The 22,099-nt window shown below is 34.2% G+C and overlaps 1 protein-coding gene across 1 annotated transcript in view; it reads left to right on the plus strand.

Moving 5' to 3' along the window:
- The window catches only part of LOC108738013 (neuropeptides capa receptor-like), a 31,840-nt gene continuing 9,741 nt past the window's right edge, over positions 1 to 22,099 (plus strand). The window contains exons 1-4 of the mRNA XM_018471223.2: positions 1 to 417; positions 14,143 to 14,578; positions 16,610 to 16,700; positions 20,872 to 21,091. Of these exons, the coding sequence (XP_018326725.1) occupies positions 14,299 to 14,578; positions 16,610 to 16,700; positions 20,872 to 21,091 (591 nt within the window). The 5' untranslated portion in view covers positions 1 to 417; positions 14,143 to 14,298. The remainder of the gene's footprint in view (positions 418 to 14,142; positions 14,579 to 16,609; positions 16,701 to 20,871; positions 21,092 to 22,099) is intronic.

A 22,099-nucleotide genomic window follows, 5' to 3' on the forward strand; every position in this document is an offset into this window, starting at 1 on the left:
AACATCTTCAAACAGATATGGACCTGTGATAATGAAAACTATTGCAGCTACATTAAAGTCAATATAGCCACACATGTTAATAGATACATACGAATGTACCGCACGAGATAGGGTAAGATGTTGTAGTAGCAACAATAAGGCAGTTATCAACCCTGCGCGCAATCGGCTTCACTCTCAACCTGGAAATTTATTAGAAACTCAAGTTACTTCAGCGGACACGAATCTATGTATGTGATCTATGATCTAATCGCAAGTGTTACAAGTTTATACACAGTGCAGTGCAAGTAAACCGTTGTTGTCTGAAGCATCAGAAGTATCACTTTTGGATATTACTTTTTCAAAACTCCTCTATCGTCTCATACTTACCATTATTTTAATATAATTTAACCAACGATAAACCATTTATTTACCGCAAATGTAAGTATAAGTGGATTTTAATTTTGTGTTTGTAATATCCAACAAAATCACAACATCAACTGTTCCTTAAACTGTATTTTAGCACACATTCAAAGCTGTTTAGTCTAATTTTATTTGATATGCTAATTTTAGCGCCTTCACACATTTCTTGATTGTACAGTTTATTAGAATAATTATCTGCGAACGAAAAGATTTTGCGATTTAATGAAATATAGTTACGCAATATCTTACTGAAATATGCGTAATACCTAACTTATTTTTACGAAAAAAAGATTGTCAAAGTACACTGAAGCTTTCCCGTATATAAAATAAAATAAAAATAATCATAAACTTATTATTACTCTTCAATATGCTAATAAAAAAGTTATTTCCGTAGTTCATATAAGCCGAATATTCGTTTATAGTATTTAAATTATAAATAACCAAAGAGAACATTATAATCAAAAATTAGGTACAGTCAAAAACTACTGAAATAATTATTTCAATTATCTGCGAAAAATCATATTTCGTAATTGTATGTGTAGGTAAATAATTAAAAATATTTAATTAATAAGTGCGCTGTTTACTATTTGGTACTTAATAAAGATTTGGCACTGCAATTAAGCATTAAAACCAACAATTAAATGTTAAAGCGAATGTTGTAAATACAGGTATAAATATTTAAAATACACTTTTAGCGTGTAGACAATAAGGTAATTCAAAGTGGACAACAAGAAAAATAGCTTTCCTGAACTTGTAAAAAATATTTAACAGCGACACGTATTTTGTCACTGTAATCTCTTTCTATCGAGGAAAGTTTTGTTAGAAGCCAGTTTTTTTTTTGTCGAGAGTCGACCCTTTTTCCTTTTACTTTGTTTATTTAAGGGCTGTAGGTATATGTATAATCCTTAGCAAGCTCAAGTCTCTTTTTAACATCCCTATTTAGTGCAAAAGTATAATCACACTTCTGTATTATTTAAAATACAAATTGCATTTGAATTCATTATCCTAAAAGCAATAAAACATAAATAATTGTTTCATCAGTTATATGAAAAGCGCAATTTAACAGATTTTAGTACTAATGTGCCTATTAGTTGATCTTAACTGAAACAAAGCTGATGCTAGCAAAAGTTTGCAGTTTTTGTGACGATCTCTATGAAATGGAAACACAACCACCCTAATCGAAGTTTAAAACACTTCTAATTAATAATATTAATGGATAACTGTCATTGTGACAATATATATTATTTACTATTTAGGAAAATGTTTCCTAACACTAAATTATTTTAGTCTCTTAACAATTAAATAAACAATTTTACCTCAACGTCTAAAAATAAATAACTAAATATTTTTTAATTAAGGTATTGACTCTTTTAATTAGGAAAGCACTTAAGAAATTATTCAAATGAATTAAAAGAGGGTTGTTAATTTTGGAAAGCATTTTTCAATTAGTTTGATTGTTTATTCTTATTGTCCATCTGATCTTGTATGAAGAACATCTTAATTTACTTCGTTCGGTTTGATACACAGAAACTTTTTTAGCCATCTATTTATAGATAATTACTTTGACGCAAACAGCAAACTTTAATTTTTGATAAGAACCTACAAAAAACCGAATTGGAACAACTTTAGCTAAGAATACGAAGCTCTTAGCTGGACTACATCTGACTTCAAACATCTGTAAAACACTAACGTTGATAAACTTTCTAACAATAGAGACGAAACGTTGGTATCTTGAAAACTAAGCGAGATATTAAAAAATTTTATTCTTCATTTTCATCTTATTTTGAGCTGTACATAGTCAAATTTCCAAAGTAATCGTACTCGTCCACGAATAATGATTTTTTACCCCTCTTGGCGATCATTGTTAGACTTTTTTCGAAACAGTTGTCCTGTACAGTAAAGTAATGTTTCGAGTTATGTTTGTTATGGTTATTCATTTACATTAACAATAATCAACTACATTGAACTGCTGCCGTCTACAGACTGTTTCCGGCTTAGGATCAAATACCTCGAAATAAAAAATTTGACGGTAAAGCAGAAACTTCCCCTTAACATGAATTTTTTGTAACCCAAGCATAATTGATTACGTTTAAGAGGTTCCAGTTAGGGAAGTTTGACTGTAATTATGTTCCATCTCTTTTACAAGCATAAATAAAGAATTACTTACAATTATATGCATCAAAATTTCCTTTAAGTCACAAACTTATACTTACTGAACCACCTATAAAATTAATAAACTTTTCCATAATAAACAGATTCTGAATTGATACACCACAAATAGAGAATAGGAGACCGCGATAATTAAATGAATGAAAAAAGTGACACCCCAATTTACCCCAACGGGCTTTTCTTATCGGACACGTGTTTCGTCTACCTCTTTCGTGGGCATTTACAACGCGAGTTAATGCCAACATATGAAGTGGGCGAAACACGTGTCCGCTCGGAAAAGTTTAAATGTTAGAGTAGGTAAAAAGTATATTACGAGGGTGGATTGATAAGTTTCCGGCCTAACCAAGAGATGACGCCACTAGGCCTACCTTGAGGTNTGCAACACCAACTTGAAATCACTTTTCGATTTTGACCTACTATAAATTTCCTCAAATTAATAAGGAAAATATTTTTGTTGTTGTTGTCACCCCCCCGCCGGGAATCGAACCCGGGACCTTTGGCTTTACGCACCAATACTCTGACCAACTAAGCTACAAGAGATGACAACAGCAACCACGACAAACCTGGCCTACTACGTTAACGATCTGTCGACTTTTATTATTAACGTAATTATAAGTATATACAAGTATATGAAACTTAAGACATTATGTCTTAATTTGAGGAAATTTATAGTAGGTCAAAATCGAAAAGTGATTTCAAGTTGGTGTTGCATAGTTTCTGCGTTGCTCTTAATATTCTCGTCGACCTCTTTATTTTCGTACGTCTCTATTTTGGACCCATTCATTTTCTCAGACTTGTTTTCTTCATTCTTTTCTTCAGACTGAGGAGTTGCACCAGAATTAGTTTTTCCTCTAGTTCTTAGCATAATGGCTTCAACCCTCTTTCGCCTAGCTTCCCTTTCTTTCTCTTCATTTTTAAGTTCAGCTTTCTGCCTTTCTGCTTCTTCTCTTGCTTTCCGTTCGGCTTCTTCTTTTAATAACCTCATCAGTCTCTGTTCTTCCTCCTTTCTTTGATTTTCTTCTTCTGCACATTTCTGTGCTGTTAGAGTGTATATCGGAAATAACGAGCAACGAATTGTTTCGATATTGATGGAATTTCATTTATTTTGTATAGTAAATCAGCATTGCAAATATTTAAGTTTTGCATCTAAATCTAAAATTTTGGTATGTAACTGAATTTGCATGCTTGGTCAAGGAAAATGTCAAAGGGTCAGTAGTTGCAAGCGCAGTGCTAAACTGTCAACGGCATCTACTATAATCGAAGGCACTGTTTACCGTAAATATACATTATTATTATTTATCATGTATATGTAATATGTAGATAGAAGCATGACTTCATAAACACGTCATTAAAAGTTATTTTCATCCTTACCTTTGTGTCATGCATTATCCCTATTAATATTATAATAGTCCAATCGGTAGAGAAATTTCCTGACATAAATTTTACGATTTTTCGGATTTGTGCAATAACTAATTAACAAAATTAATCGGACCGCGGCTCAAATTAAAGGTTTTTAATTTTTCTACAGTTTGTATTTGAAGCTTATTATTCTAAAAAGCATGGCTTGCCTTCTAGACTTAATTTCCAATTTTGGACATCCCCCCTTTTGTTAACGGACACTTTTTTGAGGTTTAAAAATGTACAGGAATGCTTGACTATTCCCCTGCTATAACGAGGAACAACTCCCGTCCGTAACAAATTTATGTAGGGAAAATTCTCTACCGACTGGACTATAAATGCCAATATGAGTTTATTTGTTTGTTTGCTACCATTTCACGCTTTAACTACTTAACCAATCATCATGAAATTTTGTAAACATATTATCAGGAAAACAGAAAAGGACATAGGGTAATTTTTATTCAGAAAGGGGACTGTTCTCGAGGGATAGAAAAAGGAGTTTTATGTAGTCGTCGGTGATCTTTGATACGTATTTAAGACATCAACGCGAGCAAAGCCGCTGGTAAAACCTCATAAAATTTTGGACACACATTATCGGGGGTACATAAAAGAACATGGAGTACTTTTAATCCAGAAAAAAATACTGTTCCCAAGGGACAGAAAAATTAATTGTATGTGGTTTTCGATGATTTGACGCGCATTTAGGACATTAACGCCAATGAAACCGCGGGTAAAGCCTGTCATGAAATTTTGTACACACATTCCCGAGATAACAATGATCAGTCTCTCAGAATCTCTGAAAGCGAGACTCGAGTCTCCGTCTTTCATCGAGTTTTTCTGGTGTCGCTGAGAGACTGTCAAAGGAATTGTTTAGCATCTCTGAAAGAGAGACTCGAGTCGCTCATAGAGAGATCCTCATTTCGTATCCAGTCTCTGAACAAGAGATTCGAATCTCTGAACGAGAGACTCGAATCTCTCAATAAGTGGTGTCTCGAAAGACATGATTAAAATTTTCTAAGTTCAACATATTTCAGAGATCCTAGTCTCTCTACGAGAGACTCGAGTCTCTCAATTGTTCAGTTTTATTCATTCAGTCTCTCTGTGAGAGTCTCGAATCTCTGAATTAACAATTTTATCGTTCGAGTCTCTCATACTGAGACTGTGAGAGATCCATAAAAACACCTAGGAAATAACTGAGAGACTGTGAGAGACGCTCTCAGAAACGCTGAAAGACTCTGAGAGACTGGAGAGAGACTGAAAATTTTTTTCCAGGGTTATTGGGGATATAGAAATAAACACAGGGCACCTTTTATCCAGAAAAAAAACTGTTCGCAAGGGATAGAAAAAATCATTTTTATGTAGACGTCGATGAACTTTGACCCGTGTTTAGAATAACAATGCGAGCTAAGCCACGCGTAATACCTAGTTACTATATAATTCTCTCGCCATCGTCCGTTTTAATATTAGATATCATACGAGAAATGAGTACATGTTACGGGAATATTTTTCCTCAAATTAATTTCTCTATTAGTGTAATCATCTGTATATTTCGCTGTTCTGTAGCGGTGTTATTCTAATTTAATTTGCTTCATACAAAAATAATTTACATTCCGAAACGGTGTTAATAAACCTATCGCCTAAATCGATCTAGACGTAACCACCCTAAAGGCAACGAATTGTTTACGCTTTTCAAATAAAACCAATTCTATTGAATTATTTTCGACCGGAGGCCTTTTATCTCATTAACAGCACTTTCAGTTGTCTGCCCAAATCGAACCTACCCACGAAAAGTCACCACTCCACACAATCTCTGAAATACAAGTGTAACGATTAATGAATATCATTCGGAGAGATAATTGAATCCAGAAAGAAAATTGGTTAATTTTATATCCACTAAGTTACACTCTGTTGTTCTGCCCTATTACAAATGTATATGTGATAAATATTTGTATAATAAATCGTGTTAACAAATTCCATGACGAGTAATCCATTGGCTGATTTCACTCAAGACAGAATTTCGTGTAGAGGCCGACAGGATCTGGTTTTCCTATCTTTATTTGAGAACGTTTCAATATGCGAGGTATTTTTCTCCAATTTCATTGAAATTGTATAGTATGTTGTGTAGTTCACCATACATACAACAGGTACATATATATTGAACGTGAAAAACATTTCTTCACATACTTTTAGAGCCTTCATAGAATTAGTCAAACCCAAGATTTGCAAAACCTAATTTAACAAAAAGAAAAACGACATTTATTATACTGAGCAATCAAATAAAGCCTATCATCATCATCATATCCTGAGCTAATCTTCGCATTTTCCTAAAACTAGAATATGCTACATCCATAACTATTTCCGAAGAGTAATCTAATTTAGGTCTACTTCTATTCCTCTTAACTCCTGTTTCTGCCTCTAATATGTCTCTGATTTTACACGCCTTTAACATTTTTTTCGAATTTCTAAATTAATCGTTCGCGAACATAAAAGGGACTTCTTTTAATTGAAGGTGACTCGACCCTGCGGTATGCTCTGCTTTATATCCCTAACACTCCTTCCGTCTTGACTAATCTGACTTCCTAGATATCTAAAATCAGTCACTTCTTCTAATTTTTCGTTTCCTATCTTTATCTTCGATCTTTCCCTTACATACCATTATTTTTGTTTTACTTTTATTTATTTTCGTACAATACTGGTTTGTCAATACCGTTTCCATTTTAATTAAAAGTATCTTTAACTCCTGCTTGTTAGATGCTGATACTGCTATATCATCTTCAAATCTAGGCATACAACTCTTTTGTCCTTCTATGTCTATCCCTACAGTTGTACTATCTTTAATGATGTTGATCACGTCTTGGAGATATAGATTAAAAAGTAGCAGTGACAGTGTACATCCTCGTCTGACTCCCTTTTATTCACTTTTCTACGTTCTTGCTACAGCTTTATAACTGCTTGTTGCTCTTTATACAAACTAAATATCGTTCTTCTATCTCTGAAACTCATCCCTACATTTTTAACTGTATTTAACATCTTGTTCTGTTTAACGTATTTAACATTGTCAAAAGCTTTTTCTAAATCTACAAATCCTATGTACGCGTTTTTTCCATGTTCTATCGTTTGTTCTATTGCTATCCGTAATGCTAGAATGGCCTATTCTAAAGCCTAATCTAGCCGAATTTCGACGAAAGAATACTTTCATTTGATTGCTTGAGATTAAAAGGTTACGGTAGTAAAAAACAAAACGGTCGGAGTGAATGTTATCAAAATCTTCCTCTTTGTCTTGGAGTAACGAATTAGGCACATTTCGCTCTGCACTTGAGCTACTTCCTACAAATCACTCTACTGTTTACTCCAATTAGAATTACGTACATAGTTACTTATTATCGCTATGTGTACACATCTGCCTACCCGCAGTAGGGGGTGGTTGACCCTGTGAGTATATTCAAAGACTTGCATTTGATGTAGAATTGTGCTGGACCCGTAAGTTTAATCATAAAAAATTAATCTTCCGAATGAAAAACATTAGTATCATAAATATATTATATAGATATACATGCAACAACTTTTTGCCTGACTTGCCTACACTATGTGTAATATTTCTATGGTTATTATACTAGAGCAAAGCATATGTACGCGTGAGGTAAAATGTACATTGAGTATAAACATTAGATACGTACACATACCTTTTTCGGCATTGTTTCTTTTTAAGTCTGTTATCTAAAAGCTGTTCTAAATTAACATTTACATGCAAAGCGTAACATTTCTCAGGAACTTTAAATGGTATTTATTTATTATTTGTTGTCATTTAAGATGACTGAAGGTGTTTTTACAAATTTTCCTATACCTCGTCGAACTTTTGAAAAGATAATAGTGCCCTTCCAAATAATAGAATATTGTTTGGTTGTCAACTCGCCACTATAGTCTATACAAAGTGATTAAATATTTTATTCCCATATTGAACCTGTAAGCCGATTTCCAATTTCTTGAACGAAAATTGTTAGTTGTGGCTACAATAAAAGAGATTGAACTGAACAACATATCTGACACAATCAGAAAATTCGGACTAGGGTTTCCACTAGCAACTACTCCCATGCGTTTTATTTCTAGCGAATTTTCGATATTAAACTTGACAGGTTAGATTATTAAATAATGTACCCCAGTATTAATTTACAATAGTTTTTATTATTTTCCCTCATAAACAGGATACTTACTTGGACAATTACAATTGAATAGATGTCATTTTCGTTTGAATTTACTAACAATGTTATGCATGCATCTGGGAACACCCTTTAATATATGTTTCTGATTTCCCAAACGACATATACCTCAATCTCGAACTTGTGTCTTCAATATAAAACGTGTTGTACTATGTATATCATTTACGTCATAAACAATGTTCGTTATTCCGAAGGTACACTTTGGTATTAAAAAGGCTTCGGGGTTTGAACTATTCAGTGTATCCTACATCATATAGGTATTAATCAACAAAGGAAACAAATATAAGAATAACAAAGAATTTCATCAGGCAAGCATTCTACCTACGAACCACCGATACTTCTTGTAACATTCATCCAACTGAGATTGTTTTGTAATCGTTAATTATAAATTAATTTGAATTAAATTTATCTTGTCTTAACGACGTCATACTGGAATTTTTATGTTTTGTGCACCTTTATATAACGGTAGATATCAGTTTCATTCCCATTTTTTTAAAATCATCATCATCATAAGGCCGTCAGCCTTCATTCTTTCCTATCCTAAGTTAATCTTCGCATTTCCTTAAAACTGGAACAACCCACATCCTTAACTATTTTCGAACAATAAATTAATCTAGATCTACCTCTGCCCCTCCTAACTCCCGTTTCTGCCTCAAATATTTATCTGACTAGACTTTCATGCCTGAGAATATGTCCTACCAACCCATCTCGCGTATTTCGTATTGACTTCTGTTCTCCTATTCTTTCTAATACCTCTTCATTTCTAACCTTTTCTACCCACGATATCCTCATCATTCGCCTGTAACNGAACTAAAAAAGTCATACTCGGAAATATTACTGAGAAAGCTGTAAATTTTAATCGTATCGTTTTCGCTTCAAAATATTGCATCAAAAACAGATTTTCTTAAGAAATCTCCTAAATCGCTAAAAACGGTTATTTCCAATAATATTTGGAAGAAAATTTCCTTTAAAGAATGTCCTGTACATAGGTACTTCCTCTATAATGAGGCCTTGCTGAGTTATGGTCGCAAGATATTTCAATAAATTTCATGCTTAATTATTTTGAATACTCCAAAAAAAAGCATTTTAGCACCCGTTTCCACAACACCACGAAATTAGAGCACGTGGCACGTTTCCTTTTTTTTTTTTCGTGGTTTCCCCTCTAGAAGTTTATTCTACGTTTAGAGATTGAAGGCTGGTTGAGAGCTTCTAGTTATCAAGTTCTGAACATTCACCCTCTGGTGGATTGAGGTGTTTTCATTAGCAGTGGTAGCAAGTATTTGAGCATCGGAGACCTCGCTTCTTACAACTACATACTGTTCTGCACCCTTTTGTATATTTACAGAATATTGTTTTAAGAAGTGTTTGATCGCTGTAATACTTGTTGCGAAGTTGACAAACAAAATTTTGACGAAGAAATTGTTACACAATTAGATGATTCCATTCCGTAACAACTTATGAAGCACCGGAACTAAAGGACGCATGTTCCGAACTTCATACTCGAGAAATTCCAGTCACCCTTCAAGCTTTAAATGTAGAAACACAAATTAGAAACACTGATGTGGATTAAGCCTCTGGGTGAGACGATGTTGTAGAAACAAATACAGAGATCTTTTTTTTTTAATAGTTGAGAAGGGATGTTATTGAAGTGGGGGGCGCATAAGTCTGAAAGTCCCAATGTTCTTGCAACCATAACTCAGTAAGATTTCATTCCAGAGAAAATATAATTCCTAAATAATAATGATAACAACAGGTTTTAGCGTACCCGCAGCGATTTAGGAAATGTTTTTAGAAAATCTGTCTTTGACGTTTTCTATGCAATACTGCACCGAATGCAGACCTCGCCGTAGGGAGAAAAGTCAAGCTTTGTATTTTAAAGTGATAGCAAAAAAATTAAAGTAATTTTCAGATTTCTCGGTAAAATTTCCGATAAATCCCCAACGACTGGCCTAATATATCCTCAACTAACTTGAACTTATTAACTGTAAATATATAGCGTTATCATTTCTATTCGATGAAAATATAATGGTCACACTGAATATTTATGTAATAAAGATCAGCGAATACATTTCTACCTTAATTTTTAAATGTTTCTTTAAAAACAGGGATCAACTCAATCAATTTTCTTTAGGATACGCATACACCTTACAGACATATGTTATTTAATGCTTATAGGAAACATTTCAGTAAATATTGGGAAAAAAATATGTTTACACCGTTACTTCTGAAATGACTAAAAATAACATTATGAAGAGGGAAAAGTGTGTAAGACAATAACACAAACTTTGAAAGAAAACAACAGCATTATTTTATCTCAAAACTTTAGCATTATCTAATAGATCAATAATTTGGTCGAAGTAGGTGCAGGCTGTACTCAATTTAGCATTAATACTTTTAAATTAAAAATGACGTAGATAGATTCATGAAAATATTCAACTATTTAACTACTATTCATGTGAAGTAGTTGAAGAGTCTTTTCAGCACCTATTTTCTGGGTAGAATCGAGATTTACTTCTCTCACAATAAAAATATAATTTCTTTTACAATTATTTTTTGTTTGCATAGACCGTTGTCTAATGTTTTAAATAATCCTTGTAATGGCCTCAATATACGTACAAAAAGACCAAGTGAAGAGCTAGATGCGTGGCCGCTACACCTCTGCTAGTGCGAGCGGCTTGCCATAATAACAGTAACGTCAACAGTAAATTTTCGAAACTAACGCTCCCTATCCATCCCCCAATAAGAAAGAGATTAGCTAGTTGACTACACCTGCATGCAGTCCGTACGTGTACTCGACGATACTTATTGGTAAAACTAGCCTAAAAAATTGTCATATTATTCGACAAATTCTACGGTACATATTCTGAGAAATATTCTGGAACACATTGAACCCAACTCTAAATTTAATTTTTATCGATTTTGGTACTCCTCACTTACTTTTGAACGCACTAGCCATAACTGGTCTTCTTATACATTATTAAAAAGAGAATCAGTTCTTCTTGTGAACTTCACAACAATAGTTTATTATACTTACTCGTTTCATGAGAGAAAAAGAATAAAAATAAGAATCTAAGCAGAGTGTCTGACGATCAAATTCAATTTTCTTGTTGGCTGTTGGAAGCCCTGTTAAATTTGCTACTGATGTAATAAAAGCACTTCCCTCAGTTGAAAATCTTTTAAAACTTCAAAAGCCATTCTTCTCGTTAAGTAAACGTAAAAACTTAAATCCAATTAGTACTTACGTGCAGTTCCCTGCAATCGTGGTACTTTCCGAACAGTTTACTGAATGCAAAGTGTTAAGTTTTTCGAGTATACTATTGTGAGTGAGTATATAAAATAAACATAATAGGGCGATTAAAATCATTAATTTACCAATCGTAAAACATAAATTGTAATATTATTAAAACACCTATTTGGCGTATTTCCACAAAAACAGTGGTAAATTATTTCTTAAATTCTGCACATTCCATATAGTTAGTTAATTCTATCCTTTAATTAGACGTTTTAATATTCAGTATTTCAAAAGATAGTATCAAAAGTGCATATATGCTTATTATTAGTACTGTAATACTTAAAGTAAGGATATCGCATTTAATAAATGTCAAAAGAAAGTGCTTTTTAGATGCTAATTATGAATTGAATTTAAAAATTAGTCGCTTTTTGATTTAGGTGGTACATAATTAATAAGATAGTTATGGGATTTTCCTGATGTTATTCCAGTTCAGTCCGGATTCGTGAAGCACTTAATTCTTATATTTGAATTCCATAACTGTCTTCTTTATTACCTATGCTGTCATTAGGAGCTATTCCACTAAATTGCATTATGGACTTTCGTCAAGCACTTAATTAGCACTTAATTCTCATACCTGGATAAAATCGAGAAAATCCCATAACTGTTTTATTTATTACCTACAGTGTCATCATGTGATTATTTTTTTTTGTCGAACCAGATTTATCCCTCTCCGAGTAAGTTTAGGGTCTTTACCATTATCAGGTCTTCAATTTAATTTGTACTACTGTTGAACACCTAATTTTCTCTGACTTATACCTCTCTTTTACTAAATACTTTAATTGCGTTGCTAACACATCGTCATGTCAGTAATGCGAATTTAAGTGTTCCGTTGAAGTTATAGAGCACCTAGTTTTTAAACTCAGCATTTAATTAGCACCTAAGAAGCACCTAATTTTGGCATTCTTTAAAAACGATTTCCTGACTTCACGTTGCTAGCATAACAAAGCTCAGAATGCTGTACCTACGAGGTCTGTTGAAAAAGTATCGTGAATTTTGGTGAAACTACCTTGGACCAAAGTAACGGTTATCGGTGATACAAGTCAGAGGGCCAAAAACATGTGAACGACGAATAGCGTACCGGACGCCGGAACACAACAACAACAGACGAAAAACATTGAGGAAGTGAAGAAAATAGTATTGACCAATCGTCGAATCACTGTTGGAGGAGTTGTTGAGGACCTAAGCATATCGATTGACTCCTGCCATTCGATTTTTACCAATGATTTGCGCATGAGACCAAAAACAGTATAGAATTAACATTAGTAAGGAGCTGTCGACTCAAATTTGCTCCAGAGGGTCATAACTGGTGACGAATCATGGGTTTATGATTATGACGTGGAAACCAAAGCTCAATCATTCCAATGGAAGCTGCTGCACGAGCCAAGACCGAAAGAAGCACGCCAAGTTAGGTCGAATGTGAAGGTTGTGCTTTGTATTCTTCGATTGCAGGAACGCGGTACATCATGAGTTCTTGCTGCAGGGTAGAACGGTCAATAAGGAATATTACCTGCATGCTATGCATAATTTGCGAGAAGCAATCCGCCAGAAACTCTCAGATTTGTGGAAAAACAAAAATTGGCTTTTGCACCATAATAACGCCCCCCGTGCTTGTGCACGAATTTTTGACCAAAAACAACACACTAATAATGCCGCAGCCACCGTATTCCCCATATCTTGCCCCCTTTGACCTTTTCTTGTTCCCGAAACTGAAGAGGCCCATGAAAGGACGGCGCTACTCTACGATTGAGGAGATAAAGACGGCATCGAAGGGGGAGCTGAACAAGATCACAAAAAAATATTTTTTGAAGTGCTTCGAGGATTGGAAAAAACGTTGGCACAAGTGTATAATATCTGGTGGAGATTACTTTGAAGGAGACAAAGTAAATATTCATGAATGAATAAATAAATAATTTTAAGAAAATAAGTACATCAAATCGATATATTATTAATAGATATAAATTTCTGTTCTTATTGTCAATATGAATTTAGCATAATGTTTAGAAATATTGCAATAAAATATATTTCCTATAAAAACCAAAATTCAAAACAATTTTAGTTCTAGTTTTGATCTTGAATTGGAGTTTCTGTTAGATAAATAACTTACTAAAAGATCTTCTCATATCTATACTCATACACCTACAATATATTGTTCTATAAATGAAAGCTTGCAACTCGTAATTCTAAGTAAACTTTAATTGGCTTAACAACTACTTGTATCACATGTAGGTTCCTCATAACTTCAGTACTAGATGCTATTTGATGCTACTGAATGTTATTAATGTACACACCTAAAATTACATTTACATTTGAACTTGTTTGAACACAATAAATAAAACAAGATTTTCATCACACGTTGTGATTTTGTTGAATATTTTAAATACACAAGAAGACTAGAGCTAGAAGTAAACATTACGGGATGCATAATGACCAGTGCAATCCGTAAAAACGTCATGTTATGTTCGGTAAGTCGCTGAGCAATAAAATAGTGCGCATCCAATTTGTCGCGTGGACAAAGAGATTTTACATGTTTACGATGCGCAGTCGCTCTTTACGCAAAGACCCTTTTTAATTCAAGACGCTTTCTAAATCCATTCGCTTCCAATTAAGTTTTTGCTCCTATCTCTAGTCGCCTCGTGTGTAGGTACCGTAATAAAAAGTATTTTTTAGATTCCTATCAATAATACGTTCATGAAGGGATTTATAATATCTTTGAGATCCTTGAAAAAATAAATTATACTTTCATAACTATGAAACAGCATATTTGCAACTCAGTTTAAAATAATAGAAAGTGCTCAACATAAAATAAAAAAAAAAAAATAGAGGATGAGTACCCTTCTTGATTCATATGACAGTGTGCCGGACAATCCAAATGCTACAAATTTCCCAACTCTTTGGGATTATTTGGCAGACAAACGTGGACCCCAGAGACTTCCGCTGGAAGTTGCAATTCCTTTAACTGCTGTCAATGTGTTCATTTTTATCACAGGACTTATTGGAAATTTAGCCGTATGTGCAGTCATTATCAAGCACTCTTCACTTCACACTGCTACGAATTATTACCTTTTCAATTTAGCAATTTCTGATTTAACGCTTCTGATATTTGGTAAGTATTATTAAAGACATTGCTTCTCTAGAAAACCATGTACATGAAACTTCCTTTTCTTTGTGAATGTCACTATACGTATATTTCTCCTGATTGAAATTTGCTCTCTTTCAACTTCCGAACAAAATTACTAATTTGTGTCGGCAGTACGCTTCTATAAGTTCATTTTTTTTTTACTTGGTTGTCTCATTTTATACATATAACACTTGCCTAATAATATAGGTACAGAAAAATACCGAACGTATATCTTTTAATAGCACGAAACAAAGACAAATATCTTAGGATATCATCTCCTCGTTGCCAGCTACCAATTCACCTTCATCTTGTGTCTTTATATAATTTGAATCATAATTAGACTGTAATAGTACAAAACAATTGTGAATCTACATTTTCATTATCATCATAAGGTCCTAAAACTGGTTGGACACACACCTCCACTCTTTTCTATCCTGAGCTTATCTTCACATTTCCTGAAAACTAGAACGTCCCACATCCTTAACTATTTACGAACAGTAATCTAATCTGGGTATGCCTCTACTCTTCTTAACTCCTCTCTTCATGCCTGAGAAGGTGTTGCACCAACTTATCTCGCCTATTTTTTTTATTAATTTCCATAGATTCTCAGTTCTCCTATTCTTTGTAATACCTCTTCTTTTCCGACCTTCTCTATCCACGGTATCCTAACCATTCTTCTGCAACACAACATTTCAAACGCTTTTAATCATTTCATTCATGTTTCGCACCCGTACAGCGCCGCGCTCATGGGCGTACCGGGGGCAGGGGAGGGCAGCTACCCCCCCTGGAAATCTTGCAGCAAATGTATGAACTCGTCTAATCACTAGTGTCCGACCGAAACTGGCTTTTACGACCGAAACCGAAACCGAAACCGAATTTCGGCAACGGTCTCAGTTTCGGCCGAAACCGAAACCGAAACTTCCTTATAAGGATCATGTTTTGAGAGAAAAATAAAGAAAACGTTATTATAATCAGTCAGTTTTATTTTTTTATCTTTAATCACATAGCTCTGGAGTCTTTGACATTTTCACTTATTGATAATCAAATTAAAATCAACACAACAACCCCTCATTTAAGGAAATACTTTAATTGCGCCTTAAAAATACTTAAAATAGGTGAGATGTTTATTTGAGTAAGTGTAGAAACTCGACCGAAACCTAAACCGAAACCGAACTTTCGGTCGGACACTACTAATCACTAATCAAAGTGTTAACGGGGCCTTACATGGTAACTTTTGCATAAACCGCGCAGTAGACTGACTTGCCCCCCGCTTGGGCAGAAGCTGGGTACACCCATGACCGCGCATCCAAACATACACCTTTAACAATCTTTTTCGAATTTCTAAATTAACCGTTCACAAGCATAGAAGTGACTTCTTTTTATTGAAGGCGACACGACTCTGCGCTATCCTCTGCTTTATATCCCTACTACTCCTTCCGTCCTGACTTATCTGACTTCCTAGATACCGCGATACTAGATACCTAAAGTCGGTCACTTCTTCTAATTTTTCGTCTCCTATCTTTATATTCGCTCTTTCCCTACTTTTTCTTCCATAAACATACCAATACTTTTTTTACATTTATTTATGTTCATGCAATACTGTTTGGTCTACCGTTTCCATTTCATTTAAAGCTACCTCTAACTCCTCCTTGCTGGATGATAATACTGCTATGCGTATCATTTATTTTTGTAACACTTTGTAGGATCATTATTTGTACTAGTATTAATTAGTACATGATCTTGTTTTTTGTTGTTATTGCAATCTACCGTTTATTATAATCCAAAAAATGAAATGAACAGTTTGCATTAGTTGGTGTGGTTTATAATTGGCACGAAAATCAACAGAGTTCTTGAAGCGTAAAGATCAGAAAGTTTGGATTACAAATGTTCAGACGGTTAATTATTTTCGACCGGCAACTTTGAACAATAATAACGAGGTACACGTCCGCACGTAACCGGCAACTGTGAAAACATTTCAAGTTAAAAATAATTAAACCTTTCAGGGATTTTTTGTAGGTTTGCCGAACGATGTTTCCGTTTATTGGCACCAATATCCATGGACATTGGGTGAAGATTTTTGTAAAATTCGATCCCTAATATCTGAAATGTAAGTGAATAATAAATGTGTTTCGTGTTTGTCCACATACACTGTAGATACAATGGCAAGTAGTGTTTAAATTGTTTGTTCTCGTTTCATACCTTATATTTTTACCTAACCTCGTTTCGTATCCTGATGTGGACACCGGTAAATAACATCCTAATTCAGTGATTTCTAACCTGTGGGGCGCGCCCCCCTAGGGTGCGCGAGACGATTGCAAGGGGGGCATGCAGCTGTTTAGCCCCCCTATCTGTGAGAGAGACTGGGAATGACATAATACTCCCCTTCAAGAGTTTGACCCATTGACTACTTTAGTATCGCGGAAAATATATGTAAAAAAATCAAATTTGGAAATTTTCCTTTGAATATCAAAAAAGATATAAAAATAAAGAATGACGCAGATAGCTTTTAATAAACAAAATAATTCCCTAAAACGTAACTGCTATGAGCTATGAAAACAAAAATATATTATTGTCCCTAGACAAAAATTTTCAGTCTCTCAGAGTCTTTCAGTCTTTCAGCGTCTCTGAGAACGTCTCTCACAGTCTCTCAGTTATTGCCTAGGTGTTTTTATGGATGTCTCACAGTCTCTGTATGAGAAACTCGAACGAAAAAATTGTTAATTCAGGATTCGAGTCTTTCACAGAGAGACTGAATGAATAAAACTGAAAAATTGAGAGACTCGAGTCTCTCGTAGAAAGGCTGGGATCTCTGAAATATGTTGAACTTAGAAAATTTTAACCATGTCTATCGAGACACCAATTATTGAGAGATTCGAGTCTCTCGTTCAGAGATTCCAGTCTCTCGTTCAGAGATTTCAGTCTCTCGTTCAGAGACTGTATACGAAATGAGGATCTCTCTATGAGCGACTCGAGTCTCTTGTTCAGAGACGTTATACAGTTTTTTTGACAGTCTCTCGACAGTTTCTCTCAGCGACGGAGACTCTAGTCTCGCTTTCAGAGACTCTGAGAGACTGAACATTTTTATCTTGGGGTAACATGTATAAAATCAAAAGTAAATCTAATTACGAAATAAACCCGCGCATATCAGACAAACTTTTCAACAAAAGTGCAACTACATACTAATTTAGTTTAACCGGTTATTTACATCAATGTACTTTCTCAACAAGAGTTATGCATGAGATTAAAAATTTGCAGACAAATTGTCGTTCGACGTAGTAGGTATGACTTTTGAATTATAACGAATATAAATAGATTCCGAGAAGTAAACAAAATTGTACATGTCAGCTAATGTGCGTATGAATTTTGAAAGAGAAATGTGTGTAAAAACTACCAGTCGGTTCTCTATATAGAACCATTTTAATTACATATCTTTATTGACGTCTCGTACTCTCAATATAAATAGGCAAGTAATAATCATGGAGTCCAGCTTGGAACTAGTAAAAAACTGCAATTATATTGTAGAAAAGCTTTTCATTAGACAAATAGAAGTAATTAAACCTTTTAAAAATCGTTGATTATGTAAAGAAGTGGGGATGTATAGGGTAGACAATTTTTAACTTGAGTCTAAATGTAATAGTTTATTTCTTGGAAAAATTTAACCTCTCAACGTACAATATCTATAGGAGAAAAATCGTAGGAGTGTTATGTATATGTTTTGTGTTTTATTGGACAAAATCGACTTGTAGCGTATAGATAAAACCTTAATTTATAATTAATTATAAAAATAACTAATAGGTAGCGTTTAATAGTGGAAGTGAATAAGCTTTGAACAATTAAAATCAGTCAACAAATTTTTGAAATCGCGAAATATGGCCACTTTCTGACAGTGGCGTAACGTTGGAGGGAGGCAGAGGGTGCTATGGTCCCCAGCAGCGTAAATGTGGGGTGCTGAAAAAACATGCCTAATAAAAATTATAACTTAATTCAGACAGAAATTGGTATAACCAAGTGTAATTGAAACTTTAAAACACTACAAATGTAAGGAAGTAAATACACTCTATTTTTTTAATATAAATACGATTTGAACAAAAATTCATAACGTTCCTTTTTTGTTTAAACAAAAAAGCTAGAAAAAAGTATGCTTGGGAATTTCTTGAAAAATAATAATTATTTATTATTTTATACGAGGAAGTTGATGGTATGTACAGGCCTGACGCTCGAAGCTGGCGGAAATTTTAAAATGGTATAAATGTGCGGTAGCAAAAGTAGGCAGTTTCAGTTATAACAATTGCAGCCCTCTTTCATCAGTATTTATATCAGGGGCGTAGATTAAACATTTAAAAGATCAGTTTACAAAATTAAATTGAAAAAATTAACTTATACAGTTGATTTTCTTGTTGTAGATATTTAAAGTTCATATAAAAAGAAATAGGCGCAATAATTTAGTTTAACGTGATTTATTTTAATGTTATGTTAAATAATGAGCAAGTAATAGACATAAACAGAAGAATTAATTTTAGAAAATACTACAAATGGCGCAGTAAACGCCATCTGTAGCACGATGCTACATTTTAGGATTACGTATGCTCCAACAAGGTCCACTTCTGTGGGTATCTACTTACTGCGCCATTTGTAGTATTTTCGAAAACGCACTGTTAAGACAGCAGGTAAAAGTTGATCTGTGTTCTGTCGGAGCTGCCTGCGGCGCGCTGATGAGATCCAGTTTCGACAGAATACAGACCACTTCGAATTATTTTATTAGAAGAATTAATTGTTAATGTCGATTACAGTGCTATTGATTCCGATGAGGACCGTAAATGTGAAAACTAATTAGAAAACAAACAAAAGCATTAGGTTCATTTTTTGTGTTATTATTTCCTAGTATGCTACTGCCCTAACTGTATAATTTAAATATATATTATAAATAAATCTTAAATAGCCGTCCGACCTGTATGTATCAGTCTGTAGGGTAAATGGTCCCATATGCTACTTATGTCAAATGTTAAATTACAAGTACACGTTTTTGTGCACACGTTCTTATGTACACGTTTCCACCACGATATCCTAACCAATTTAAATAAAAGATATTACTTGGGAAAGTAGGAGGCTGCAAATTTAGGTTTCGCCCCAGGTAGCAGAAATTCTCACTACACTACTGGAAATTCTAATCATCCTAGTAGCTTCTTTCGACAGTGACGTATTTACCACCCCGGGCTAATTAAGTCTGGCCGCCCTACTATTAGCATTTTCTCACATCCTCACTATTATGTTATTAAATGACATTCCGTCGGGACTGCAGTGACGTAAAAAAGTCAATCAAACCCGAAATATATATTCAATTTTTTTTTATTTTTTTGACTTAATTGAAGGCCTGGGCTAAGAACCACATCTACAGTCTTTAGGAATCCTCGAAATGTAAACACTTATTAATGAAATTTTCCGAATTAGTCTTGATTCTACATTAAATCTGGTAGCCAGGGGCGCAACAAGGGGGGGTCCAAAGGTGCCCGGACAAACACTCGATTGGGTTGGGCACCCACTCGATTTCGGTTGGACACCCAGTCAATTTCATTCATTTCATTCATTCAAATACTTCAAGTTCGTAAATGAACAGCCGAAATGATCTTTTTTCATTTATACTATTACTTATGATGAGAGCAGTCGAACTTGTTTTTTTCCTTTTTTTTTTGTGAGCACCCAGTCAAATTGTAACGTTGTTGCGCCCCTGCTGGTAGCCCATTCAACCTGTATATAAATGTCACTGTTTCGGGGCTTAAAAAGTGATGAAAATAGCAAAAATGTAGAAATAGGTGTTCTGAAAAATCGGCTAAGGGTGACATAAAATAGTTCAAGAGCGTTGAAGAGACATTTAAGTTCTGTTTAACAACTTAGAGATGCGTTTTTGTTTTTATTTATTTTGAGAAACTAGAGTATAGACTTTTACATACATACATCCAATACAAAATATATTGGATACACGACTATAGCCCCTATAGAAGTGAACAAATCTTGTACATAACACAAAACAATTACAAAAATTTCATTTGCCGATAGGATGGAGTATTTATTCTTTGATTTGCTAGGGCTTAAATTTCACTTGCCTGCGGACTTTCACAGTAATACTTTACCACTGCTTCATCCAACAGCAACCTAAGCCGAATGGTCGCATAGAAATGTTTCAATGCCTACAATTTTTAATCTTTTTCTTTTCATATGATATAATAAATTAATAATATAAAGAAACTAAAACAATAAATTAATTATGAAACTGTTTTCAGGGCCACTTACGTGTCTGTCTTAACAATAGTGGCTTTTTCGACGGAAAGATTTATGGCAATATGTCACCCTCTTCATAAACACGCAATGTTAGAACTACAAAGAGTGTACAAAATAATTGGTATAATATGGCTCGTCTCGTGCTTGTCAGCGGCTCCATTTTCCGTCTACACTAGCGTCACATATTTACTTGATCCAGCTAACGAAACTTTAATTATAGAGGTAAGTGAGATTTCTCAGTCATTTTACTTTTACAGGATGTAATCTTGACGTATGCTTTAAATCAAAATTAAAATAATGATAGGGAAGGGTTGAAAGGGAACAGTTTCATTAGGATCTCTAAAATCTTGTTTTGAACTACAGGAAGGAAAAGTTTATAACAGAATCACTACACTTGTTACAATAATTCATGATACAGCACAATACAACTGAAAAACCATGGTAACATCGAACGCAAAACATTTAATAGAAAAGTAAAAATCCATAATTACTATGATAACATAATTTTACAGAAAAATTTAGTATCCTGCGAGTTATCCTTTTAGTCTATAAACTACACGTCATCCCTTTAATATCCAGAACAGCGAAGGCTATTATACTATTGGAAACAATAATTTATACAATATATATACGTTTGTTATTGTTCTAATTATAGGTAAGGTGGAAGCTGTAAAAATAATTCATCATCATCATAAAGTCGTCAGTCTGGCTGGTCGGACACGCACCTCCACTCTTTCCTATCCTGAGCTAATCTTCGCATTTCCTTAAAACTAGAACAACCCACATCCTTAACTATTTGCGAACAGTAATTTAATCTAGGTCTACCTCTACTCCTGTTAACTGCTGCTTCTTCCTCTAATATGACTCTTACTAGACCTTCATGCCTGAGAAGATGTCCTACCAACCTATCTCACCTATTTCTTATTGACATCCATACAGCCCTCTGTTCACCTATTCATTCTAATCCCTCTTCATTTCTAACCTCCTCTATCCACGGTATCCTCATCATTCGCCTGTATCACCACATTTCGAAAGCTTCTAACCTCCATGTCCATGTTTCGCGCCAGTACAGTGCTGCGCTCCAAACATACACCTTTAACAATCTTTTTCGAATTTCTAAATTAATCGTTCGCGAGCACAGAAGTGACTTTTTTTATTGAAGGCGGCTCGACCCTGCTTTATATCACTACTACTCCTTCTGTTCTAACTACTCAATAAATACCGAAAATC

The sequence above is a fragment of the Agrilus planipennis genome, unplaced genomic scaffold (assembly GCF_000699045.2).
Source record: "Agrilus planipennis isolate EAB-ADULT unplaced genomic scaffold, Apla_2.0 scaffold109, whole genome shotgun sequence".
In the NCBI taxonomy this organism is placed as follows: domain Eukaryota; kingdom Metazoa; phylum Arthropoda; class Insecta; order Coleoptera; family Buprestidae; genus Agrilus; species Agrilus planipennis.